Source organism: Staurois parvus, unplaced genomic scaffold, assembly GCF_062004578.1.
Source record: "Staurois parvus isolate SC_StPar_1 unplaced genomic scaffold, SC_StPar_1.0 ptg001702l, whole genome shotgun sequence".
NCBI classification, from domain to species: Eukaryota; Metazoa; Chordata; class Amphibia; order Anura; family Ranidae; genus Staurois; species Staurois parvus.
In genome coordinates, this window is record NW_028319498.1 from 23,740 (window position 1) to 51,044 (window position 27,305).

The 27,305-nt window shown below is 45.3% G+C and overlaps 1 protein-coding gene across 1 annotated transcript; it reads right to left on the bottom strand.

Annotated features, from left to right (window-relative positions):
- Nucleotides 1-6,009: 6,009 nt before the first annotated feature.
- Nucleotides 6,010-22,303, bottom strand: LOC149434697 (fibronectin-like). Its single transcript, XM_089663503.1, has 5 exons — nt 22,043-22,303; nt 16,626-16,892; nt 14,729-14,866; nt 9,899-10,097; nt 6,010-6,513 (listed from the first exon to the last, which is right to left on the bottom strand). Exons 1-5 carry the CDS (start codon nt 22,218-22,220, stop codon nt 6,153-6,155), a joined length of 1,143 nt encoding a protein of 380 aa, XP_089519629.1. The 5' UTR covers nt 22,221-22,303; the 3' UTR covers nt 6,010-6,152.
- Between the last annotated feature and the right edge of the window lie 5,002 nt (nt 22,304-27,305).

Genomic DNA, 27,305 nt, shown 5'->3' on the forward strand with positions numbered 1-27,305 from the left:
CAGGCAGAAGTCTGCTTGTCAGATTTACACACCATCCTGGTGGCTGTAGCTACCAGAAGTGTGTGTAAACCCCCCCCCCCACGCTGTCTGGCAGCAAAAGGGTTAAAGGGAGCCTGTCAACATTGTCTGTCAAAACTCAGATTCCTATCTAAGTGATCCTCCCCGCACAAGACCGGTCCTTTCGGCTCCTGCCCAACGCAGTCCAGTGGCCTTCTAAGTGGACTATTTCTGGCGTCAGCACGCTCCACAACCGGGAACAGTCCACCGATGGACCACGGGTGAACGCGGTTTTCAGTATGATCGGCGGGTCAGGTGAATATGAGCTGAGTCCTCACCCCTAGAAAAAATGAGCAGCCGATCCTCGCAGGAAGGGCGTGCCCCGCTTATAATTAAACTCAAGTTCTGGTTTAAGCAGTAGACAGTCCAAGGTTCACAGTCTGCCTGCGTATTGAGAATGACACACTCTCATTTCATAGAAATCACATGATTTACAGTAAATAGAAACTCGACAGTTTCAATTACAGCTTACGTACTGTACATGGATATTCTGACTACAAACCAACGCCTAATGTGGAGCTCACTTCACCATGGTTGGAATTCATGTCCAACAAGCTCATATACAGTACCTATGGTTGTCAGGGGTCTACAAGCTTTTGGCCATAGACAGTAGCACTCAGGGGCGGACTGACCATTTGGAAACTCGGGCACTGCCCGAGGGCCCGGGGTCAGTAGAGGGCCCCATGAGATGCCCCTGGTACCTTTTTCATAGGCTTTTTTGAGTTTGGGCAAGGACACGGGCCCCATGATCCCCTATTGCCCGGGGGCCCCATAAGTTGTCAGTCCGTCCCTGGTAGCACTACTTCCAGGAGTTGGCAAGAGGCAGCCTCCAACTTTAGATTGGAATCTGAGCTTTGACCGACAATATTGACAGGCTCCCTTTAACCCTTTTGCTGCCAGACAGTGGGGGGGTTTTACACACACTTCTGGTAGCTACAGCCACCAGGAATGTGTGTAAATCTGACAAGACTTCTGCCTGCCAGATGGACTCACTCATGTAAGTATATGTTCGGTGTCCTCTCCCCCAGAATGCATTTCACCCTACAGCCACTTCTGCCTGTCAGATGGAAGCATTCAAGTGGCTGAACTACCACTTGATTGCTTCCACACACCCCCAGTAACAGTGCCCCCCCCCAGCGCTCACCCCAGCTATGTATCCTGGGACTTGTAACCTGGGACTGGCACAGAGGGAGTCACGGGGAGGTTGACGTCTGCTCTCCTCCCTTTCTTGTTGTTGACCTAGAAGCATAGCTCCCAACTGTCCCTGATTTCGAGGGATTAGCCCTCATTTAGAACCTCTGTCCCTCCTTCCTCTTCATTTATCCCTCGTTTTGGTCCGATCTACATAGTTTAATTAAAAGGCACTATTTATTATTTTTATTTATTCATGCACCTATATAGCACCATCAATTTACACAGCCACCAACTTTAGATAGGAATCTGAGCTTTGACAGACAATATTGACAGGCTCCCTTTAATCCTTTTGCTGCCAGATAGAAGAGGGGGGGGGGGGTTTACACACACTTCTGGTAGCTACAGCCACCAGGAATGTGTGTACATCTGACAAGACTTCTGCCTGTCAGATGGATGCATTCAAGTGGCTGAGCTGCCACTTGATTGCTTTCACACACCCCCAGTAACAGTGCCCCCCAGCTCTCACCCCCGCTATGCATCCTGGTATCCTGGGACCTATAACCTGGGACCGGCACAGAGGGAGTCACGGGGAGGATGACACACGTCCACTCTCCTTCCCTTCTTTTTGTTGACCTGGAAACATAGCCCCCAGCTGTCCCTGATTTCGAGGGACTACCCCTCATTTGGAACCTTTGTCCCTCGTTCCTCTTCATTTGTCCCTCATTTTGGTCTGATCTATATAATTTATTTAAAAGGCACTATTTATTATTTTTATTTATTTCAGGTACAGGGGTGGACTGACAACTCGTGGGGCCCCCGGACAATAGGGGATCCTGGGGCCCCTGTGTCCTCGCCCTCACTCAAACCACTCCCAAAAAAGCCTATGAAAGGTACCAGGAGCATCTCATGGGGCCCCCTACTGAGTGTACGAATGGTCATTCCGCCCCTGTTCAGGTACTTATATAGCACCATCATTTTATGCAGCTCTTTACATATCTATTGTATATTCCCATCAGTCCCTAACCCTCAAGGGGCGTACAATCTAAGATCCCTAACTCACATTCATACATACACATACTAGGGACAATTTAGACAGGATCCAATTCACCTACCAGCATGTCTTTGGAGTGTGGGAGGAAACCGGAGTACCCAGAGGAATCCCACACAGGCACAGGGAGAACATGCAAACTCCAGGCAGGTGGTGCTGTGGTTGGGATTTAAACCAATGACCCCAGTACTGCCAGGTGGAAGTGCTAACCATTTAGTCCAGGGCCGGATCTAGCTGGTCTTATATGGGGGTGCAGTAAAAATTGTCAGGGGGCAGAGGATTTGAGGTCAGCAGGGCAGCATGCAAGAATAGGAATCAGTAGCGGAGTGTACTGGGGGGTCAGCAGGGCAGAGGACAGGAATTATCAGAGCAAAGGGCAGAGATCAACAGTTGTAGGGCAGTGTACAAGGGATCAGCAGCGCAGAGGATGGTCAGTCAGCAAAGCGGAGGACAAGGGTCGGTATGGTAGTGTATTGCAGGAGTTCACTGCAGAATTCAATGCAGTGTGATCCGCACTGCATTCGATTTCAGTGGAGGACAGAGGAGACATTTGGGGTCTTTTAGACTCTGGATGTCTCAATAAAGAGAACCTGTCACCTAAAAATCATCACATAGGGGACTTTTTGTCACAGGCACATACAAATGTAAAGTGTTACTAAATCCACAACAGTACAATCAGGCGGTAGATGCAGTAAAGCGTGCTTGTTATACTCACTGTGGAAACTAAGGGGTTAATCTTCCGCATTGTGTAAAAAGGCTGTTTGGTCTTGACTTCTCTGATCCTCCCCTTCTTCTACTGTCCCCAATCCTTCTTCTGATAGAAGCTGCACGCGCTCGGTGTGTATTGCTAGAGAGTTTTTTCTTCTTTGGGAGAATGCATGTGATCAGCACAGGGCCAATCAGCACTGTCCAGACAGAGGCCAGGGGTCAGGCATAGGACAATCAGGGGATAATGAAAACTCCTCCTACAAACTTTAACCAGGGCTCTGATGGACACTGATACAAGTCACAAGACTGCTCTAAATGCTGATGGGAAAAGGTATTTACCAGTTTGTATTTACTAAAATAATTGCATTTTCATGTTCTGTGTACTGTAGGAGACCAGATAGAGTGAATGCGGGGTCCGGGGAGACCAGATATAGTGAATGCAGGGTCCGGGGGGAGCAGATATAGTGAATGCTGGGTCCGGGGAGAGCGGATATAGTGAATGCAGGGTCCGGGGAGACCAGATATAGTGAATGCAGGGTCCGGGGAGAGCGGATATAGTGAATGCAGGGTCCGGGGAGAGCGGATATAGTGAATGCAGGGCCTGAGGAGACCGGATATAGTGAATGCAGGGTCCGGGGAGAGCGGATATAGTGAATACAGGAATGCAGGGTCCGGGGAGAGCGGATATAGTCAATGCAGGGGCCGGGGAGAGCGGATATAGTTAATGCAGGGTCCGGGGAGAGCGGATATAGCGAATGCAGGGTCCGGGGAGACCGGATATAGTGAATGCAGGGTCCGGGGAGAGCGGATATAGTGAATGCGGGGTCCGGGGAGAGCGGATATAGTGAATGCGGGGTCCGGGGAGAGTGGATATAGTGAATGCGGGGTCCGGGAAGAGCGGATATAGTGAATGCAGGGTCCGGGGAGACCAGATATAGTGAATGCAGGGTCCGGGGGGGGGGGGGGGGGGCGGATATAGTGAATGCAGGGTCCTGGGATACCAGATATAGTGAATGCGGGGTCCGGGAAGAGCGGATATAGTGAATGCAGGGTCCGGGGAGAGCGGATATAGTGAATGCAGGGTCAGGGGAGACCAGATATAGTGAATACGGGGTCCAGGGGGGGGGGCGGATATAGTGAATGCAGGGTCCGGGGAGAGCGGATATAGTGAATGCAGGGTCCTGGGAGACCAGATATAGTGAATGCAGAGTCCAAGGAGAGCGGATATAGTGAATGCAGGGTCCGGGGGGGGCGGATATAGTGAATGCAGGGTCCGGGGGGGGCGGATATAGTGAATGCGGGGTCCTGGGAGACCAGATATAGTGAATGCAGGGTCCGGGGAGACCAGATATAGTGAATGCGGGGTCCGGGGAGACCAGATATAGTGAATGCAGGGTCCGGGGAGACCAGATATAGTGAATGCAGGGTCTGGGGAGACCAGATATAGTGAATGCAGGGTCTGGGGAGACCAGATATAGTGAATGCAGGGTCCGGAGAGACCAGATATAATGAATGCAGGGTCCGGGGAGACCAGATATAGTGAATGCAGGGTCCGGGGAGACCAGATATAGTGAATGCAGGGTCCGGAGAGACCAGATATAATGAATGCAGGGTCCAGGGTTAGTAACACTTTAATCACTTGCCCTCCAGGTGATTTACCCCGCTTCCTGACCAGGCCATTTTTTGCGATATGGTACTGAGTTACTTTAACTGACAATTGCGCAGTCATGCAATGCTGTACATAAATTAAATTTATGTCCTTTTTTCCCCACCAATGGAGCTTTTTTTTGGTGGTATTTGATCACCTCTGCATTTCTAATTTTTTGCACTATAAACAAAAAAAAAACGACAATTTTGAAAAAAAAAAACTATATTTTTTACTTTTTGCTAAAAACATGTCCAGTAAAAAATATTTAAAAAATCGAATTTCTTCATAAATTTAGGTCAAAATGTAGTCTTTTCTAAAAAAAAATCCCAATACGTGTAAATTAATTGGTTTACGTGAAAGTTATAGCCTTTACAAATGGCGGTATAGATACTGGGATTTTTATACTAGTAATGGCAGCGATCATCGACTTATAGCGGGCATTCTGACACTGGGGGGGGGGGGTGGGACTGACTAACTGCCACCGACATCCCCAGTGACACTAATACAGTGATCAGTGCTAATAAAGGCACTGACACTGTACTAATGGCACTGGGCAGGAAGGGGTTAACATCTGGGGTGATCAAGGGGTTAACTGTGAGCTGTGTGTGTTTTACCTTGGAGACATGCTGTGCAGAGAAATACAAAGCAGCATGTCCATGCTGACAGGAGAGAGACCTGTGTTGTTTACATACAGGTCTCTCCCTTGCCAGTTTTATTCGGGGATCGCCACGTGCTGGCGGGGAATCTCTGGCTGGGACCCAGTGATTGACATCCATAGCCGCTAATAGCGGCACAGGTAGGGCGGCGTGCGCATCCCCTAACCGGAAATGCAAATCACGTATATATACATGATTTTGCGCAGCCCTGCCGCCCTGTAGCAGGAGCTCTACTATAGGGCGGTGGGCGAGCGGTCAAGGTATGACATGTTTGGTATCTATTTACTCAGTAGAACCTCATCTTTTATATTTAAATAAAAAATTGGGTAATTTGTATTTTTTTCCCCTATAATTTACTTTAGTGTATAATTTACTAAAATTTTATGTTTCTTAGACATTTGCAGTAATATTTTTGTAACCTACAAATTGCAACTACTGACATTTTAGTCTGCTGTCAGAAAATACATAATATTTTGGGGGTTTATGCAATCTTCTAGCCTAAAATTATTTTTTTTAAATGTGTGCAAAAAAAAAAAAAATATGCAAAAAAAGCTTAAAATAATCCCCAGATTACGCAAATGTGATACCTGGAACTGTGTACCTTTAAAGGCTCGTCTCTAAATAAGACTTTTTGTTTTTTGTTTTTTTAATTTGAAATGCTTTTATTATTTTTCAGCCATACAAAAAGCTAAAGAAAAAGTATAACTGTGCTGTAATCTTCATAGCAAAAGAAAATAAACACATGATTGGCATCAGAACAGGGTAACTGGGATTCTTTGTTTTGCAATTGCCCTGATCAAGCAAGGTTTGAAATCATCTGTCTTGAATTATTAAACTTTCCGCATGTTTTGATGAGCTTTGCTCATAAGACATTGAATCTGTTGGTATTCTGAGTTCCAAATTACAAATGAACAAAAGAATAAAATACACACAGCAAATACACCATGAATGGAAAATGTAAAAGAGGTAAACCACAAATGAAATGCACATGGCGTGTGCCTGTGTTGGAAGCTTGTTTTACAGTGGTGCTTGAATACTTTGTGCTGGCCGAGGTGGCACTGGTTGCGGTGGCAGCAGTAGCATTTGTATAGTTTGGATTTGTGCTGGCCGAGGTGGCATTGGTTGCAGTGGCAGTAGTAGCAGTAGTAGTAGCTGAGGAAGAAGATTCAGAGTAGCTGGTGATAATTACCGTTGACTGGTCCTCATTGATGGTGTCTGTGGTTGGATCATAATTTACTTGAGTAAATCCCGCTACGCTCACCCTGAAAGTCAAGAGATCATTGTATGTGATATTATATAATATACTCCTTTAATTAAAGTATATTTTAAAAAATAACTTTTTAGTTTTAAAAAGCATGGGGAAGGTTAGACCTTTGTCAAGTTTTGGTTGGTGCCTGTGTCCCGGAAAGGAGATTCACCCTACCTATTAGTCCAGAACGTTAGGGGAAATCCAAAGTTGTCACCAGAGCAAGAGACAAAGGGTAACTCATCTGGCGGGGACAAATGTTCTGATGACCATTGCCTTGATTATAATTTCCCATTGCTTTAGGGAGAATTGCTGTCCTTTCCTGTTGCCTCTTTAAAACAGGAAGTTAGGGAGATTTCGTCTCATTTCCTCTTGCTTTAGGGAGATTTTCCTCTCATTTCCTGTTGCCTCTTTGGGATTGGAAGTTAGGGGAATTTCCTATCATTTCCTGTTGCCTCTTTGGGATTGGAAGTTAGGGGAATTTCCTATCATTTCCTGTTGCCTCTTTGGGATTGGAAGTTAGGGGAATTTCCTATCATTTCCTTTTGCCTCTTTGGGATTGGAAGTTAGGGGAATTTCCTATCATTTCCTGTTGCCTCTTTGGGATTGGAAGTTAGGGGAATTTCCTATCATTTCCTGTTGCCTCTTTGGGATTGGAAGTTAGGGGAATTTCCTCTCATTTCCTGTTGCCTCTTTGGGATTGGAAGTTAAGGGAATTTCCTATCATTTCCTGTTGCCTCTTTGGGATTGGAAGTTAAGGGAATTTCCTATCATTTCCTGTTGCCTCTTTGGGATTGGAAGTTAGGGGAATTTCCTATCATTTCCTTTTGCCTCTTTGGGATTGGAATTTAGAGGAATTTCCTATCATTTCCTTTTGCCTCTTTGGGATTGGAAGTTAGGGGAATTTCCTCTCATTTCCTGTTGCCTCTTTGGGATTGGAAGTTAGGGGAATTTCCTATCATTTCCTGTTGCCTCTTTGGGATTGGAAGTTAGGGGAATTTCCTATCATTTCCTGTTGCCTCTTTGGGATTGGAAGTTAGGGGAATTTCCTATCATTTCCTGTTACCTCTTTGGGATTGGAAGTTAAGGGAATTTCCTATAATTTCCTGTTGCCTCTTTGGGATTGGAAGTTAGGGGAATTTCCTATCATTTCCTGTTACCTCTTTGGGATTGGAAGTTAGGGGAATTTCCTATCATTTCCTGTTGCTTCTTTGGGATTGGAAGTTAAGGGAATTTCCTATCATTTCCTGTTGCCTCTTTGGGACAATTAGTTTAGGCAAATCTCCCTTGTGGGACAGGGTCAGCAACAAATAAGTGATAGCAGGGGTGTAACTGCAGGGGTTACAGTGGTCGCAATTGCAACCCGGTCCCATGATTCAGGGGGTCCTTGAGTCACTTGTACACCTGGATAGGAGGGGTGGCAGGGTGGCATATAGAAGAACCAATCCCTTCCATTTTCCACCTGCAGCCACTGAAAGCCTGTTTCTCCTCCTCTCCCCACTGCAGGCATTCAACGGTTGCAGGAGGAAATGAAGGGGATCGTTCTTCTATATGCTGCCCTGCCACCCCTCCTATCCAGGTGTACATGGGGCTCAAGGACACCCTGAATCATGGGGCCCTGTTGCAATTGCAAGCACTGAAAGCCCTGTAGTTACGCCCCTGCTATCATTTGTTTGTTGCTGATCCCGTCCCACAAGGGAGATTTGCCTAAATGTTTTGCCCCCCTTCCCCCGCAGCGCTACCAGGTTTCACCCTCCTCTCTCCTGCAGGCTGCTGCGGGGGATGTGTCAAGATGGAGAGCAAGGAAGGGGCCGGTAAATATGTAATTTACCGGTCCCTTCCTTGTCTGAATGGACAGAGTCAGTGACCAGTACCAATCACTAACTGTGTTTACTATGCTTCAGTTTGAGAATGAACGGGAAGCTCTGTACAGAACTGTTCCTGGACATTCATTCTGTGCTACTTTGGCTGCAGAGTTGGCCTCAATCTCCTTTCTCAAAAGTGAAACATCAGAGGTCTGTTTAGACCGCTGATTTTTCACCAAAGCTCTCCAATGGGGCTTCTAAAAAACATTTTGTGAAAAATAATACAAAATAAAATTGTTAAAAAATAAAATGGTAAAAAATAATAGTAATAAAGAAACAAACATAAAAACTACTGACACCAGTGGTGGAACTACCAGGGACATAAAGGACGCACTTGCAACCAGGCCCAGATGTTCCACCATTGGACTTGGAGGGGAGGGCCTTGGCCTCGGAGGGAAGGACCCCGGCCAGAAGCCAGGGGGGCAATTCATGTTTTTTTGCAGTGGGGCTCTGAAGGTTCTAGTTACGCCGCTCAGTTATAGGATTTGGAATTCTTTCCTACCGAATGCAAAACTGAAACTAAATATTGACTATATATAGTATTTTAGGTAAAGCAATTCTATACTCCCAGCATGCCTAGGCTTTGTAAGAATTACTAATTAATAATAGTAGAAGATACAAACAGATGAAGAAAGCTTTCTTCTGGAACTTATATGGTGGATGCGTAGGCATTGTTCATTTGCTCTGCTGAATAGGAGGCTCACTAATCAGGCAGAACTTATTGGGCCTGTATCCTATTGGCCATAGAACCAGTTCCAAAAAGGCTGGGAATTTCTAGGATTACAGGATTTCAAGTTCAAGCAGGGGTGGACTGACAACAAATGGGGCACCCAGTCAATAGGGGATCATGGGGCCCCTGTGTCCTTGCCAAAACTCAAAAAAGCCTATGAAAAAGGTACCAGGGGCATCTCATGGGGCCCACTACTGACCCCAAGCCCTTGGGCAGTGCCCGAGTTTCCAAATGGTCAGTCCGCCCCTGAGTGCAAGAGTTAATTTTAGACTGCCCTGAAGAAGAAGAGAAATAGCTAGACACAAAGGGGGTTATTTACTAAGACTGGAAAGTGCAAAATTTGGTGCAACTCTACAGAGAAACCAATCAGCTTCTAGGTTTTATTGCCAAAACCTAATTGCCCAAGCTGAAGTAAGAAGCTGATTGGTTACCCTGCACAGCTGCACCAGATTCTGAGTGCTCCAGTTTTACTAAATCTCCCCCTAACTGCCAATTATTCAGCAACAATGTGATGTCCAGCTTTTGGAATGTGCCCATATTTGGTTAAAATATTAACCCATACTAACCCATATTAGCTCTATGACCACTTGGAGACGCGCCACATCCAAATCAACCAAAATAATCTTGACCAGTAATTTCACAAACTCCCTAAAGATCTTTTTGGCCCTCCAACGAGGCGCATACCCACCAACATCCAACTGAAATATTCATTTTAGGGCAGATCTAAGCAGCTCATGGGATAACCATACTCCTTTCATTTTCTAAACACCAGTCACTTTTTTTGTAGGACAAGCTGGTTCCATTACCTGTACTGCAAATTGGGGTCCAATGGTCCATTGACGTATCCATGTGTTTGAGACCCACCACCCACATGTGCACTTATCTCATTGGATTGCGAAGCTGCTTGTGAATTCTGAGCAGTTATAGAGGTCACATAAGTCTTGGTTAACCCATTCTTGAAGTCATTGTATGTTTTATTTAAAACCCTTTCGGGAGGTTTGGTACCTTAAAAAACAATAAAGAAAAAACAAACAAGAATGGATAATGTAATAGCATCACAAATGTTGAAAGAAAGCTTCATTACTAGATACTGTGAATAGGAATGTTACTGTTAATGTTAGTTCAGCTTCTTCTAGTCCTGAAATAAAAGTAATGGCTAAAAATGAATACTAGGGCCAGGACAGTGTGAGCCAGGGGTACAGAGGGGTATACCTTCAGCCAAAGCCTCTTAATGTTGCATTTGGCAGCGCAGAGTAGTTGACTTAATAACTAACTTTCTATGGATGAACATCCTGTCCTTGATGTAAAGCAAGCCTTGTATGCTCTGCTCCAACTTCTAAAAGTATTGGCAGTAGAATTTTCCAGCACGGGCTAATTTGGTTATAGCTGACACATACGGGATTATACCCTGCCCTTTTACAATTCTGGCCAAAGGTTACAGTTGTGCCCAAAAGTTTGCATCCCCTGGCAGAAATTGTGAAATTTTGGCATTGATATTGAAAATATGACTGATCATGCCGAAAAACTGTATTGAGTTCCACCCAAAAGGGGAAGTTCCGCTTTAAAGATTGGTCCCCCACTCCCCATTAAGGATTGGCACCTTTGGGGAGCGGGGGAGGAACAGGTACCCAAATTTGGCAGGTGCCCACTCCCACTTCCGCTGCGATCGCCTAGCCCAGTGGTCGGCAAGCCGCGGCTCGCGAGCCACATGCGGCTCTTTACACATTTTAATGCGGCTCTTCTGTGTGCCGGGCGCCCACTCCCCTCCCTCCTCTCGGCGGCCGCCCCAAAAGTCAGGACTCTGCAGCTAGCCCAGCAATGGGCAAACTACGGCCCGGCGGACCTTTTAATCCGGCCCGCGGAGCGTGGCAAACATTGGCTGTCAGGATGTAGGCGGGGCAGCGTGACGAACTCCTCTCCTCTCACAGTCCGCCCTGAAGACCGGAACGGCACGGGAACACGGCGAGAGGAACGCGCGGAGCAAAGGTAAGTGAATTGACACAATATGGGGAATGAATTACTATAGGGGGATGAATTACTATAGGGGGGATGAATTACTATAGGGGGGATGAATTACTAGGGGGGATGAATTACTATATGGGGGATGAATTACTATGGGGGATGAATTACTATAGGGGGGATGAATTACTATAGGGGGGATGAATTACTAGGGGGGGATGAATTACTAGGGGGGATGAATTACTATATGGGGGATGAATTACTATGGGGGATGAATTACTATAGGGGGGAAGAATTACTATATGGGGGATGAATTACTATGGGGGATGAATTACTATATGGGGGATGAATTACTATGGGGGATGAATTACTATATGGGGGATGAATTACTATATGGGGAATAAATTACTATGGGGGATGAATTACTATATGGGGGATTAATTACTATGGGGGATGAATTACTATATGGGGGATGAATTACTATGGGGGATGAATTACTATATGGGGGATGAATTACTATGGGGGATGAATTACTATATGGGGGATGAATTACTATGGGGGATGAATTACTATGGGGGATGAATTACTATATGGGGGATGTATTTTCAGTTTTAAAAATGTGGCTCTCAAAATAATTTTAAATCGTGGTTTTGGCGAGATTTGGCTCAGTTGAAAAAAAAGGTTGCCCACCACTGGCCTAGCCGATCAGAAACAGAAGTTGTCCTCCTACACTCCCTCCCCGAAGTCGTGACAGGTCTCAGAAGACAACGGGGCCATTCAGGAAGCGCAGTGCTACTTGCACATGCGCAGTGGGCACTAGGCTGTGAAGCCGCAAGCTGGGCCCACACTGAAGATGCCGGCGCCTGGAATACAGGATGGTTGTGAAACGGGCTGCAGCGGGGGCAACGCAGGACCGTGGGACAGGTGAGTGGCTTTTTTTTAAAAGACAGCAGCTAAAGTTTGTTAGCTCTCACGTGGAGGCACTAAGCAGGCTAGATACTGAGCCATTGGGAGCAGAAAAGAAATGTCAAAAGACCTGAATGACAAGGAAAAAGGACTTTTATAAAAATGGGAGAGGATATAAAAAGATTTCAAAAAGCATTGAATATGCCAGTCAGTACTGTTCAATCATTTATTAAGAAGTGGAAAATTCTGGGTTCTCTTGATACCAAGGTGAGATAGACCAAGAAAGATTGCAGCCACAACTGCCAGAAGAATTGACCAGGATACATTAAAAACCCACAAGTAACCTCAGGAGAAATACAGGCTGCTTTGGTTTTTTTTAAGGAGCACAATACGATGGAACTTAAACAAAAATGAGCTGCATTGTTGAGTTGCAAGAAAGAAGCCTTTACTGCCCCAATGCCACAAAAAAAGCCCGGTTACAATAGGATAAGTAGAGTTAAAATTGAAGCGTCACACCACTGCTAAGAGGTCCAGATCAGGGGCGGACTGACTACTCATGGGGCCCCCGGGCAATAGGGGATCATGGGGCCCCTGTGTCCTTGCCCAAACTCAAAAAAGACTATGAAAAAGGTACCAGGGGCATCTCATGGGGCCCCCTACTGACCCGGGCCCTCTGGCAGTGCCCGAGTTTCCAAATGCTCAGTCCGCCCCTGGTCCAGATAGAACTTTATTCCATTAAAGGTAAGCGCTACAATTCAAAAATTATCCAACACGTTTCAGGTGTCAGAGTGCCGCCTTCATCAGGGCTTGACTAGCAACAAATTGAACAAACCAGGAGTGGACTGGACCTACAATGGTATTTCTTCCAGTGTGAAATAACAGCACATGCCTAACCAGCAGCTTGTTTGGCAGCCATCAATTGATTTCAGGACAACCAGCATGTCAGATATAGCCGCCAGCAGCAATCATAGTGCTGCGGGAGGGATTCCCCCATCAACACTGACTGTCTTGATGGGGGAATCAAGCAATTTTCTTTCCTTCCACCCATTGGTATCAATGGAGGAAAAGTGTCCCATCATTGGCATTTATGGGAGAAGTAGTGCCCCATCACTGGCATCAATGGAAGGAATAATACCCCATTATTGGTATGAGTGGGAAGACAGGTCACCAAAAATAGCCAGGAGTTTGACTTTAAATTTGTTAAAGCGGAGTTCCACTTACCCTGTCAAAAAATAAAAGTCAGCAGCTACAAAAAACTGTAGCTGCTGACTCTTAAAAACAGTCACTTACCTGTCCCTCAGTCCCATGGTGTGTCCCCCTCAGCCCGTTTCACCAGCCATCCTGTATTCCAGGAGGCCGGCATCTTCAGTGTGGGCACCTGGCTGTGATAGCTTGCGGCTTCACAGCCGGGTACCCACTGCGCAAGCGCAAGTAGCGCTGCGCTTTATGAATGGTCCTGTAGTCTTCTGGGACCTGTCACGTGTTCCAAAAGACTACAGGGAGGGAGGGAGGGCACTTTCTGCTTCCGATCGGACCGGAAGTGGGAACGGGTACCTGTCAAATTCGGGTACCCGCTTAACCCCCGCAGGTGCCAACCCTTAATGAGGAGCAGTCCTTAAAGCAGAACTTCCTCTTTTGGGTGGAGCTTCACTTTAAGTTGGTGGTGGGACTGTGGTTTCTAGACCTGAAGGACGCAGTTTCGGGAGTAGTGCCCCATCATTGGTATCAATGAGAGGAATAGTACCCCATCATTGGCATCAGTGGGAGGAATAGTGCCCCATCATTGGTATCAGTGGGAGGAATAGTGCCCCATCATTGGTATCAGTGGGAGGAATAGTGCCCCATCATTGGTATCAGTGGGAGGAATAGTGCCCCATCATTGGTGTCAGTGGGAGGAATAGTGCCCCATCATTGGTATCAGTGGGAGGAGTAGTTTCCCATCATTGGTGTCAGTGGGAGGAATAGTGCCCCATCATTGGTATCAGTGGGAGGAATAATGCCCCATCATTGGTATCAGTGGGAGGAATAGTGCCCCATCATTGGTATCAGTAGGAGGAATAGTGCCCCATCACTGGTATCAGTGGGAGGAGTAGTGCCCCATCATTGGTATCAGTGGGAGGAATAGTGCCCCATCATTGGTATCAGTGGGAGGAATAGTGCCCCATTGTTGGTATCAGTGGGAGGAATAGTGCCCCATCATTGGTATCAGTGGGAGGAATAGTGCCCCATCATTGGTATCAGTGGGAGGAATAGTGCCCCATCATTGGTATCAGTGGGAGGAATAGTGCCCCATCATTGGTATCAGTGGGAGGAATAGTGCCCCATCATTGGTATCAGTGGGAGGAATAATACCCCATCATTGGTATCAGTGGGAGGAATAATACCCCATCTCTGGTATGAGTGGGAAGACAGGTCACCAACCCAACTGTCTGGTAGGACTCTTCTTGAACTCTTCTGTCTGGCAGGACTGTGTAAAGCTCTACATGTAAAGTACTAGATGGGCATAAAAAATCTTTTGGCAAGTAAAACAGCACCAGCAAATACAATTCATCCCTGCACTTAATTGTTTGACTGGAATTCAGCTTTAAATTAGCTAAAAGTATCCTAATAGATTTTACAAAAATGTTAAAATTAGATTTTTTTTTTATATGAATGTGAAATCCCGTTCCAACACTTTTTTGACTGATCTCAGCAACAGTGGTGGAGGCATGTACACTCAGAGGGCTGAGACTTGTAGAAATGCATAGAGGTATTCAGTTTGCTAGTCATACCGTTTAGATCAGTCGTCACAATGATGGCATAAGCTACTATTGGTCCATTCAAGGTGGTAAGGCCTTGGAAGGTGACATCCATAGCATCCCCAGATGTTGAGCGAACAACCTGCAAACTGCCCGGCTGCTCCGGAGGACCTAAAAGGTAATTAAATATTTTCATCACACCATTGAATGGCAAGTCATAGTATTAATACTTCTCTTGGTACCCTAGCTAAACTAAACTGGTCTTGGGCAAAACTGGAGTTGGTTATGCTGAATAAGATATTTGCCTGCCCCCTTGATTCTTGATTCACCGAAATAAAGATTCATGCCTAGCTGGTCCTAGTGCACATGTTTATACTTACAGCTCCTCCCCCTTATGGCAAAGATTTCTGCTTAGCTGGTCCAACTGCACATGTTTATGCATAAAGCTCCTCCCCCTTATTGCACCCCTTTCCCCCTTGAGGCCCTGCCAAATGAATTGTGTGCTTTTAAATGACCTTTTTCAGATGTCTTTTGGCCAGGCCAGTCTTGTTAAGTCCTCTTGAGTCCTCTTCAGTCTTCTTCCCAAAGTGGGTGATCCTGGATCATGCAGAGCTGACAGCAGAGTTGCTTTCTGCACCAATGCACCATGAATGCAGGGGACTCTGTTATGGGGGTGGGGCTATGAAGTCTTGCATTTAGAGTCTTCTGGTTTGAGTGATGGTGGGCATAATTCAGCCCAGATGACTGTGGACATTGTTTAACAAATAAAAGGTACTGGAACAGCCCCAAATTAAAGGTAAGCATTGCAGCCCAATCCAATTGTCTTTCTTTTAAAATCCAATCTATTTTTTTTATAATTAATGAAATAGCCAGGAGTTTGATTTTTTTGGTTAAAAAAAAATTTGAGTCAGGACCTGGATCACCTGGTGGTGCTACTGTGGTTCCCAGATCTGAAGGACGCAGTTTCGGTGTCCATCAGTGGGTGTCTTCCAGCAGCCAGCAGATCCAAGTAATTAGGCTCCGCCAGATCCTGGCTGCTGGGAGACACCTGCCGGTGGCCAACAGACCTGCATCCTTCAGCTTTGGGAACCACAGTGCCACCAGCAGATAATCCAGGTCCTGACAACAGGACAAAATTGGGGCACACAGGAAAATAGGCTTATAGGAAAAGAATAAAGGGCGATGGACAAACTTGACTGGGACAAGATAAGATGGAGACCGGAAGGACAAGATGGAAAGCACAGGAAAAGATGGAAAGTACAGGACAAAACAGAGTATGAAGCCAAATGGGGGCTATAAGGCAATCTGGGAAGTACAGGATAAAGTAAAGTGTATGCAACAGGAAGGGAAGCACAAGATGGAGAGAAGGTGGACAAAAAAGAGGGTATGGGAAAGGATGGGATAGATGGAAGCACTGGACACACTGCACATCCAACCATCCCCTAATGTCTTATCATTGTTTTGTATGCAGCATATCCTGTCCTTTGTGGCAGAGACTGTGCATTTATTGCCTCACTTGGATCAAATCTAATCTAAGAGTCATTTCCACTCACTGCAACATGCCCTTTATCTTGAAACATTGTGATCAGGGGCGGACTGACCATTTGGAAACTTGGGCACTGCCCGAGGGCCCGGGGTCAGTAGGAGGCCCCATGAGATGCCCCTGGTACCTTTTTCAAAGGCTTTTTTGAGTTTTGGCAAGGACACAGGGGCCCCATGATACCCTATTGCCCGGGGGCCCCATGAGTTGTCAGTCCGCCCCTGATTGTGGTAGTTTTTTTTTTAGCAAGGGTGCTGATTGCACTGTGACATACAGTTGGCCAATAAAGAAAGCACCTACCAAGCCATATTTGAAATGCACTTCTAAAAATAAGGTACTATAATCTGACATTTAGGCAAAAAATAAATTCAATAATATAAAAAAACATACTTGTGAATATCCATCCAGTAACAGGCGTGCTCTGATACCCCCGGGCTCCGACTGTCACCACAGTAATGGTGTAATTAGTCTGAGATGCCAGGCTTCGGAGTGTGACATTTTGTACGTTACTTGTAACAGTCCCACCAATGGAAGAAGAATTCCAAGTTATATTATAAGACTTTGTCAGGCCGCTCATTTTTTCTGGGTCTTTCCAAGATACCAAGATGCTGTCTGAACTGATTGTATTAAAATTCAGAGATTGTGGAGGAGTTTGGTCTGTAGGACAAAAAAAAGAGTTATTTGAGTGCAAAGTGTAAAGTAAACCAACCCCATTGCTAGATATACCGCCAAAGTAAAACTCTCCCTGCAAAGAAGAGAAGAAGAAATTCTCACCACGCTCACTGCCTGCTCAATCTCTCTAGGACTGGTTTAAAGTGTTTTGCCACTTTTGCAGTCACTTTTTGTGTTAATTGCATCTAAGCCTGAGGAAATTGTTGAGTTCACCAATGTATTGGCAAAAGTCAGAATAAATAGTGGTTTGAGCAGAAAGATACACACAGAAGGTAGGCTCAAACACAGCCCACTAGACAGTATATTCATTATGCCAATGTAAATTAGAATACAGCTCTGTACTACTAGACTAGGATTAACTAATGAATCAGCAAAGTCAGCAATAAACAGTGTATATAAGAATTCATTGCCATGTGAATGATATTACTATAACTAGTCTAGAGAATAGCTAGGATATGGTGCAAATTACCCTTAACATAAGCAATAGGTGAAGGTCTTTAGCAGTTGTAAAGGGGAAGTCTTTGGTTCTAATTCTTCAGCCGGCTAGCGTTGGGGCCCATTTGTACGATCGGTAAACATGAGTACAGTGCCAGTCATACCTGCAGGCTACTAGACTGTGTGGTCAGTTCATAAAGGGCTCAGTCTCTCTCTGTAGCATCAGATAGCAAACATTTACAGCAGCTTATCACTAGTCTACTGGGCAGCACAATGGCTAAATTGTTAGCACTTCCGCCTGGCAGTACTAGGGTCGTTGGTTCAAATCCCAACCATGCCCGGAGTTTGCATGTTCTCCCTGTGCCTGAGTGGGTTTCCTATGGGTACTCTGGTTTCCTACCACCCTCCAAAGACATGCTGGTAGGTTAATTGGCTCCTGTCCAAGTTGGCCCTAGTATGAGTAGGTATGAATGTGAGTTAGGGACCTTAAATTGTACATCCCTTGAGGGTTAGGAACTGATGTGAATGTACAATATATATATGTAAAGTGCTGCGTAAATTGACGGTGCTATATAAGTTCCATGTAATAATATTAATAGTCCCAGTGATATTACAGCTCACCATCTGGTCACTTGCACAGCGATTAGTCCACTCTCTGTGTGCACCCAGGTGACTCTGTCAACACCCAATCTCAGCGTTCAGGATCCCACTCAGGCCAATGGTATGCACCAGTGAAGTGCACACTGGACGGTGATCTGCACTCTATGGCTCCTCTCACAACAAGAGTGAGTTCTGTCCTATACAGCAGGGGACAATGCAGCTCCTTCTCCTCCTCCTGACAATTTCCCTGAGGAATGTGGCTCAAAGCTGTTGATTACAGTATAGTCTCTCTCCTCTGGACTACAGTTCCCACAGTGCAGTGCTGCCTGACTCAGTCTATTGAACTCTTCCTGCTCATAAGCTCCCTCTTCTCACTGATATAGCTGTCAACAAGTTCAGCACCACAGGGCAGCAGCTACAGAGAGCAGCTGTAGCCAGTGTTTCTCTCACTTTCCATTCTTAGCCAAGCACCTGACTACACTTACATTGGGTTCAAGTTGGGACCAGTGTAAAAATTGCCATACCCAGAATTCAGCTTTAACTAGATTGTTGATATACTGTATGTATAAAGGATATAGTAATATATGGCATTGCATGAAAAACTATCATTATAGAAGCCTGTAGGGCCCTGTGATGTGTTTTAGTATTTTTTCATTAGCATTCTATATCTTCATTGAAGTGGAAGTTTTATTTTGAAGATTGATTTTTGAAACATAATCACTTTAAACTGACACTAGGCAATATCCTTCTTTTCCAAAAAATAATCCATACACATTCATTAATGGCTTTGTAATCTACTTTTCATGAAACCGTTTCTTACTGCCTCCTTGTAATGTCCTCCATGAGCTCCTGAACCTCTACATTTCTCCCTCGCTTCCCTTTGTTTGGAATGAGCTGTGCACGTTAGTTGCCGTCATGTTCACCACTTCCTCAAACTCAATCTATCCAAAACTGAGCTCATAATATTTCCTTCCCCACGTGCCCCTTCCCTTGACTTCTCTCAACCATCAACCCGTCCCCCCATGCCAAGGTGCTAGGTGTAATCCTGGATTCTGAACTCTCCTTTTGGCCCCACATCCAATCAATGTCCAAAGCCTGCCCCCTCAACCTCCAAAGCATCTCCAAAATATGCCCCTTCCTAATCGATGACACCGCAAGCTCCTAGTTCACTCCCTGGTAATCTCTCGCCTCCACTACTGCAACTCCCTCCTCATTGATATACCTTTACATAGGCTACCTCCTCTTCAGTCTATCATGAATGCTGCTGCCAGACTCATCCACCTTACTAACCATTCAGTGTCTGCTACCCCTCTCCACCGATCCCTCAACTATCTTCTGCTCTGCCAAAGAATAAATTCAAACTACTAACAAATTACAAAGCTATCCACAACTTGGCCCCCAACTACATCACTAACCTAATCTCAAAATATCAACCTAATCGTTCTCTTTGTACCTCCCAAGACCTCCTGCTCACTAGTTCCCTTGACATCTCCTCCCATGCTTGCCTCCAGGACTTCTCTTGAGCCTCTCCCATCCTCTGGAACTCCCTACCCCAATCTGTCCAATTATTTCATACTCTGTCTACTTTAACCTCCCTAGTGGTATGATTATTTCAGATTTTTGGTGCTGAAAGCGGTACCATTATTTTGCATGGAAATATGTAGTTTTTTTACTGTAGGCCTGTAATTTTTAGGAATAAATCACTGAAATCTGTCCGAACAAGAGTCTAGTAAACATCCCGGGTATGATAAAATTTGAAACACGAAATCATAAATTATAATTTAATAAATAATCATAAAAAATAATAATATAATAATAATACATTTAATTCAATAATGTAATCAAACCGAAAGCACTGGAATTTGAAATAGAGCGCCAAGTTCGCACATTGCTGAGCAAAGTCGCAGAATCATTTTCAATGTCTGATGATGAATTTCCCCCTTGAATCATTATCACTCAATACTGCAAGTGGTTCTGATTTACTATCGCTGTTCTCTAGCTGATCTAAACCCGCTTTTGACCTAAAGGGACGCTTTTTGGACGCCATGGACGTTTCTCAGTTTCCAGGCAGAAAGAACAGACAAAATGCAGGCAGGGCGCCGGACAAAGCACTCGGGACAAAATGTATGTGAAATGGGTTGAAACAGCAATGTTTTACTATGTAAAATTTGTTTGGAAAAAAATGAAATTTTTTTAAATTTTCAAATTTCCCGCTGCCGCCGCCGCCGGCACCCGTACGTCCCGACGTCACAGGGACCGGAACACAGAAGCCGGATGCCGGCATCGGCCGGAGGAGATGGCCGGGGACGCTGCAGGGGACACATCGCGGGAGCGAAGGACAAGGTAAGCTCTGCAGGGAATCCCTATGCAGCGCCGCATGGTAAGCCCGAGTGTAGCTCGGGGTTACCGCTTTTGGTACTGAAACTTTACTCCGAGCTACACTCGGGAATACCGCCAGGGAGGTTAAGACGATCTGTGACGACCCATCTCTTCAGGGAGGTCTATCCTGCCCCCACCTAACAACTGTACTTGTATTTTCTCCATCAACTCATCTCCCACAGTTATTATCTTTTGTATCTCTTGACCCTCCCTCTTAGATTATAAGCTATAAACAAGCCGGGCCCTCTGATTCCTCCTGTATTAAATTGTATTGTAATTGTACTGTCTGGCTTTATGTTGTAAAGCTCTGCGTAAACTGTTGGCGCTATGAAAACCTTTATAATAATGATAATACTAATGTACACTCTGCACATTACACATCCCATAGTCCATGTTAGGGCTTGATAAAGATTGTCAAAACCTAACAGCACTATGAACTGTCAATTAAAGCTTGGGGAAACTGGGCATTCGAAACCCTGCGAGAAAGTGCCCGTGAACTTCTAAAAATAACAAGATATGATCCCTTTCACTTGGGCAGCTTGCGTTCCGATCAGCAGGGGATCCACTCACAGCTCCCTTGCTGATTGGTGCAGAGTGGGCAGTTGACAGGTCTATGTCCACTCAGTTACAACAGAATGGACATGGACAGACCCCATTCTACTCTATGGGCGGTTCAGTGCGTAGCACCCTCCTAATTAGCTAGGGGGAGCTCTAGTTTAATTGTTAGCTAGGAGAGCTGAGTAGAAGCTTGGGTGTGATAGCTAACAGGGTCAAAATTGGGTCAGAGCTGAGAGGCTCTGCAGACCAGCCCTCTGGAATTTCCCCCCTGTTCTAGAAGTTTGGAGAAAGGTCTAGAAGCAGTGAGTAGATTTGAGGAGTGGCTGGTCTGTACTCAAAGAGGACCCTGGCCAATCCCCAACAGGATGCTTGGGAAGGGGCCAGGACAACCTTTAAGAGTAACTTAGTCTGCTCAGCTGCAGGAGAGTGGGAGAGTTGGAGTATGGGAGCAGGAGAGGAGAGAAGGATGCGAGGCTGAAAGGCAGGAGCTTGTGAGGGCGCCCAGATGGAGGGGGGCTCACCTAGAGGCAGAGGACCTTGGAAGGTGGAAAGCTCAGGACTTCACCGGCCCCCTGAGAGAGGACTACCTGTGAGGCAGGGAAAGAGCGGCCCAGCCCAGCTAGAAGGCCTGGTAGCAGCCACCAACCTACTAGCAGCACAGGAGAAGCACTTAGTGAGTAGACCTGCACCCACTGGGCCAGATAGGGGGGTAGGAATACATGGACCATTCCATCAGGTCAGCCTCAAAAACTGACAGGCGGACCTAATTGGATCGCCCATGTGAAAAGACCCTTAATGTTTTTGCTGCAATACTCACCTTAATCCAGGATCTGTCTCCACAGTACCTATTTTTTACCAAATAATTTCTTCAGTCCTCTAGGTTGAATGACAGCCAGCATCATTCAGTCCACCTCCTCTGAGCCCAGGGTGTCAGGAACCCGCCTCCTGGGCTCAGAATACTTGTAAACTGGGTGGTGCTTATATATTATATGTCAGCGCCACTTAGTCAAGGAGGAAAGACTTCTGACCTCTCTCACTAATGAAGAAGAGGTTGGACCCACATGTCATCAGTCCTGTCTAAAGCTTGCAGGAAATAAGATGTGTATAATGTGATTTTTCAAGAAAGAAGTGACGCTTTAAAATTTGAAGAACATGGAGCTTACTTGTAACCACAGTTCCGATCAAAGGCTGATTTTGAGACCCTCCCGCTTCAATTGCGACCACAGCAACAGTGTATTCCGTCCCAGAGGTCAAGTTCTGAAGAGTGACATTGGCGCTGTTACTTGTTGTGTTAAAAGTGGAAAAGGCATTCCAATATACGATTTCATAGGTCACTCCCATCTGATTCGTTGGTCCTTCCCAAGTTAATGTAACATTGGTTGTTCCCGTTTCAATAAAGGTGATGTTTACCGGTTGAGAGGGGTCTGAAACATTTTACAACACAATCTTTAAGCCATTAAGAAAAAAAAATCACAGTTTCAAGAACAAAAAGAAAACACATACTGGGGAGTCAGACATAAAAGAGAAGGAATAGAGACAGGAGATCATATGACTCACCAGTTTCGATTTCTACCTCATATTAGATGCCGAGCCTGGAATTATCACTGTCAGTCTGTTCTAAAATTTCAGAAGGTTGACAGAGAGATGGGAATTTTATATAAAGAAAAAATACAGAGGTTAGTATAGTTTTAAAAAATTGCTATATTAGAGATTTTTGTAATTGCCACTGCCGTTACGGCATCGGGAGCACCGGCATGTAAACACACTCCTGGCCGCTAAAGCAGCCGGGAGTTTGTTTACTCTTTTAGCTGCCAGCTATGTAGTAGAAGTATTCACTTCTACATGAAGGGGAAGGTCCCTTCACCAAGAGGCACCTCTGCCACCGGTGAACAGCTGAAGGGACCCCTTCGCCTGATGAAAATAATAAAAAAGAATATACAGACACCAGTTCTAAAAACAATTTTATTTGAAATAAAGAAAAACTCCCCGCCCTCATTCGCTGCTTTATTCTCCAATTTAAAATGTCCTTTTTTTTAGGACTAGGAAGGGAATGGAACCCTCTCCTTGTTTTTATTGCTGTTTGTGCCCCAACTTGGTAGATTCGCCATCTCTATTTGTCCTGGTGTCCATTGGGACAAAAGTAATGGGAAATCCAAAATGTGACACCAGAACTTGAGGTAAAGGTATACCTTCGAGCGGGGACGCCTGTTCCTGTGATAAGTGTCTAAGTAAGGAATTCTTCTCATTTTCTAAAGATCTCAGAACAGGAAGTGAAGGGAAATCTCTCCAACTACACACAGACAGTAAAAAAGAAAAAAAAATAAGTAAACTGGCAGGTTTTAACTCTTCTACACAATCCAAAACATTTTTTTGCTTATAAATATACTTTCTATTAGCAAAAAGAATTCGAGGACATCCACTGAATTGCAACTGTACATTGTTAGCAGAAACTAAAAATAAAAGATACAACGTTTGCACAATATGTTTCTTCTGTAATCTTGTTTCTCCAACTGTGCAGAACAAATTACAGTGAAGGAAATAAGTATTTGATCCCTCAGCCAGGGCATTGAAAATGGGTCGTGGATGGGTGTTCCAGCACAGGGGCAGACTGACCACTCATGGGGCCCCCGGGAAATAGGGGGTCATGGGGCCCCTGTGTCCTTGCCCAAACTCAAAAAAGCCTATGAGAAAGGTACCAGGGGCATCTCATGGGGCCCCCTACTGACCCCGGGCCTTCAGGCAGTGCCCGAGTTTCCAAATGGTCGGTCCGCCCCTGTTCCAGCATGACAATGACCCAAAACACACGGCCAAGGCAACAAAGGAGTGGCTCAAGAAGAAGCACATTAAGATCCTGGAGTGGCCTAGCCAGTCTCCAGACCTTAATCAGATTGAAAATCTATGGAGGAAGCTGAAAGTTCGGGTTGCCAAACGTCAGCCACCAAACCTCAATGACTTGGAGAGGATCTGCCAAGAGGAGCGGGCCAAAATCCCTCCTGAGATGTGTGCAAACCTGGTGGCCAACTACAGGAAACATCTGACCTCTATGATTGCCAACAAGGGATTTGCCACCAAGTACTAAGTCATGTTTTGTGAAGGGGATCAAATACTTATTTCCCTCATGAACATGCAAATCAGTCATCATTTGTTAGACATGCATTTCTGCTGAATGTTTTGTTGCTATTCTGTTACAATACACCTACCATTCGATTTTTTGACTGATCATTTCTTTTGAGCGGGCAAACATTCAAAATCAGCAGGGGAGCAGATACTTATTTCCTTCACTGTACCACTTTCTTTAGAAAAAAAATGAGGGATGATCCTTTTTGAGCCAATAGGAGTATTCTCATAATTCATGTTATCTGTCAAAATGGCCATATTGGGTCTTTCCTAAAAGAGTAACATGCGTTGGTGTAGATGTAAAAGTCCAGGTGGGAAAGGATCTAATAGATCTATTAAGCAAAGCAAAACACAACAGAAGAAAAGTCTTAGGATTTAAACACACACACATATATGTATATATATATATTATATATATATATATATATATATATATATATATATACACTGTCAATTTTAACATATGTTTATATATTCAACTGAATTTAAATATATAGATATTTGTTGAACCCTCCACTCCAGAAGGAGGGGCACTGCCTGTGTCCAAAATAAGTATTAATATTTGTAGTGTTATTATTAACAGCAATCCTTATACAGTTGAAATCATAACTAAAGGTTCCAGGAGAGCAGAACAAACAAAACCTTTTGAGGCTCTGCATCCTCCTATTTAGGGCTAGTATACAGTATACACTATATTGCCAGAAGTATTGGGCCCCCCCCCTCCAAATCATTAGGATCGGGTGTTCCAATGCCCTCCATGGCCACAGGTGTATACAATCAAGCCCCTAGGCATGCAGACTGCTTCTACAAACATTGGTGAAAGAATGGGTCGCTCTCAGGAGCTCAGTGACTCCAAGCGTGGTCCCGTGATAGGTGGTCACCTGTGCAATAAGTCCATCCGTGACATTTCCTGGCTACTAAATATTCCACGCTCAACTGTTAGTGGGATTATAACAAAGTGGAAGCAACTGGGAACAACAGCAACTCAGCCACCAAGTGGTAGGCCACGTCACATGACAGGGCGGGGTCAGCGCATGCTGAAGCGCGCAGTGCGCAGAAGTCACCAACTGTCTGCAGAGTCAATAGCTAAAGACCTCCAAACTTGGTGTGGCCTTCAGATGAGCCCAACAACAGTGTGTAGAGAGCTTCATGGAATGGGTTTCCATGGCCGAGCAGCTGCATCCAATCCTTACATCACCAAGTGCAATGCAAAACATCAAATGCAGTGGTGCAAAGCACGCCGCCACTGGACTCTAGAGCAGTGGATATGTGTTCTCTGGAGTGACGAATCATGCTTCACTGGCAATCCAATGGACATTTCTGGGTTTGGCGGTTTCCAGGAGAACGGTACTTGCCTGACTGCACTGTGCCAAGTGTAAAGTGTGGTGGAGGGAAGATTATGGTGTGGGGTTGTTTTTCAGGGGTTGGGCTTGGCCCCCTAGTTCCAGTGAAGGGAACTCTTAAGGCGTCAGCATACCAAGACATAAGTTTTCATGCTCCAACTTTGTGGGAAGAGTTTGGGGATGGCCCCTTCCTCTTCCAACATGACTGCGCACCAGTGCACAAAGTAAGGTCCATAGAGACATGGAGGAGCCAGTTTGGGGTGGAGGAACCTGACTGGTCTGCACAGAGTCCTGACCTCAACCCCATAGAACACCTTTGGGATGAATGAGAGCGGAGACTGTGAGCCAGGCCTCCTCCCCCGACATCAGTGCCTGACCTGACAAATGTGCTTCTGGAAGAATGGTCCAACCTTCCCATAGACACCCTCCTAAACCTTGTGGACGGCCTTCCCAGAAGAGTTGAAGCTGTTATAGCTGCAAATATAGAACTCAATATAGAACCCTACAAACTAAGACTGGGTTGCCATTAAAGTTTATGTGCATGTAAAGGGTATGGTGGTAAGGTTCAATCTTTCTCACTTGATCCAGTAACATTTATATTCCTCTCTAGTGGTAAAGTCTAATTCTAACAGACAAGTACAACATTATTCCGAGTTTCGAATTCTTGATCAATCCAACCTATAATGTTTGTACTGATCTCGGGGAACCACCTTCCCTGGGTTGGTGTAACTATAGATTCACAGTAATGATTTATTTCATTAGATCATCATAAACCAGGGGCGGACTGACCATTTGGAAACTCGGGCACTTCCCGAGGGTCCGGGGCCAGTAGGGGGCCCCATGAGATGCCCCTGGTACCTTTTTCATAGGCTTTTTTGAGTTTGGGCAAGGACACAGGGGCCCCATGATCCCCTATTGCCCGTGGGCCCCATGCATTGTCAGTCCGCCCCTGTCATAAACCATTATAAAAGCAAGTTGAGACAGGTGAACCAACCCTGAATGGAGTAGAAACACTCTAGACGATGCCCGACCAAAAGTTCAATATTTCAACTAAGTAAACGATATCACCCAAAATATGAAAACTCACCCGTCCCCTCCAGAAATCACTCCAGCCAAAAGCAGACAGTAAACAGTTTCAGTGCAACTTCAAATGCGGATTTCATAAAAAAAGGTATCAAAACTACGGGATGTGGATCCATGTCAGATACAACGAAAGTCAGCAGAAAAATGATTTTATCCCTTATATAATATCAAAATATGATTGGTTGACGAGTCCTTGGGGAACACAAGCTGCGTGTGACTTTTACAAAATGATGCTTCTCAGTGAGAAATTGTTTGGCTTCTTGCACAGGGTGTGAATCAATTTTTAAGGTGTTTCCAGTGTTTACAGCGGTGGCTGTAGAAAAGGCCTAGGGGTTGATTTGTTCAGAAACAAAACACCTGTTTTGGTTTTTTTTTGCCATCCATCAGCTTTTTTCTTGGTGTGATGCACTGACCTGGAAAAAAAAGACCAAAGCACCTCCATTAATGACTCAAACTGTGCAACATGGATTTTAAAAAATAGCACACAGGGGGTTAGGGGTGGACTGACAACTCATGGGGCCCCCGGGCAATAGGGGATCATGGGGCCCCTGTGTCCTTGCCCAAACTCAAAAAAGCCTATGAAAAAGGTACCAGGGGCATCTCATGGGGCACCCTACTGACCCCGGGCCCTCGGGCAGTGCCTGAGTTTCCAAATGGTCAGTCTGCCCCTGCAGGGGGTTCAAACTCCTAATGCCTTACCCAAGGTTTATTGAGAGAATTCAAAAAGCCAATTTCATACAAATAACAGAAGTAATACACACGACAATTTCTGATGGTCAACCAACGTGGCAACAGGTTCCCAACTGTTGGTGATGTTGGTAAACGATGCGTTCCCCTTCCACAGAGCTCAAGCTAGCCAATGTTCACCTCCCAATATATGTAC

Coding starts and splice junctions, on each gene's coding strand:
- LOC149434697 (XM_089663503.1), bottom strand. CDS start 22,220: ATGGGAGTGACCTATGAAATCGTATATTGGAATGCCTTTTCCACTTTT. Junction 14,867..16,625: donor TACTGGATGGATATTCACAA/GTATGTTTTTTT, acceptor ATTACCTTTTAG/GTCCTCCGGAGCAGCCGGGC. Junction 10,098..14,728: donor TGTGACGACTGATCTAAACG/GTATGACTAGCA, acceptor TTGTTTTTTAAG/GTACCAAACCTCCCGAAAGG.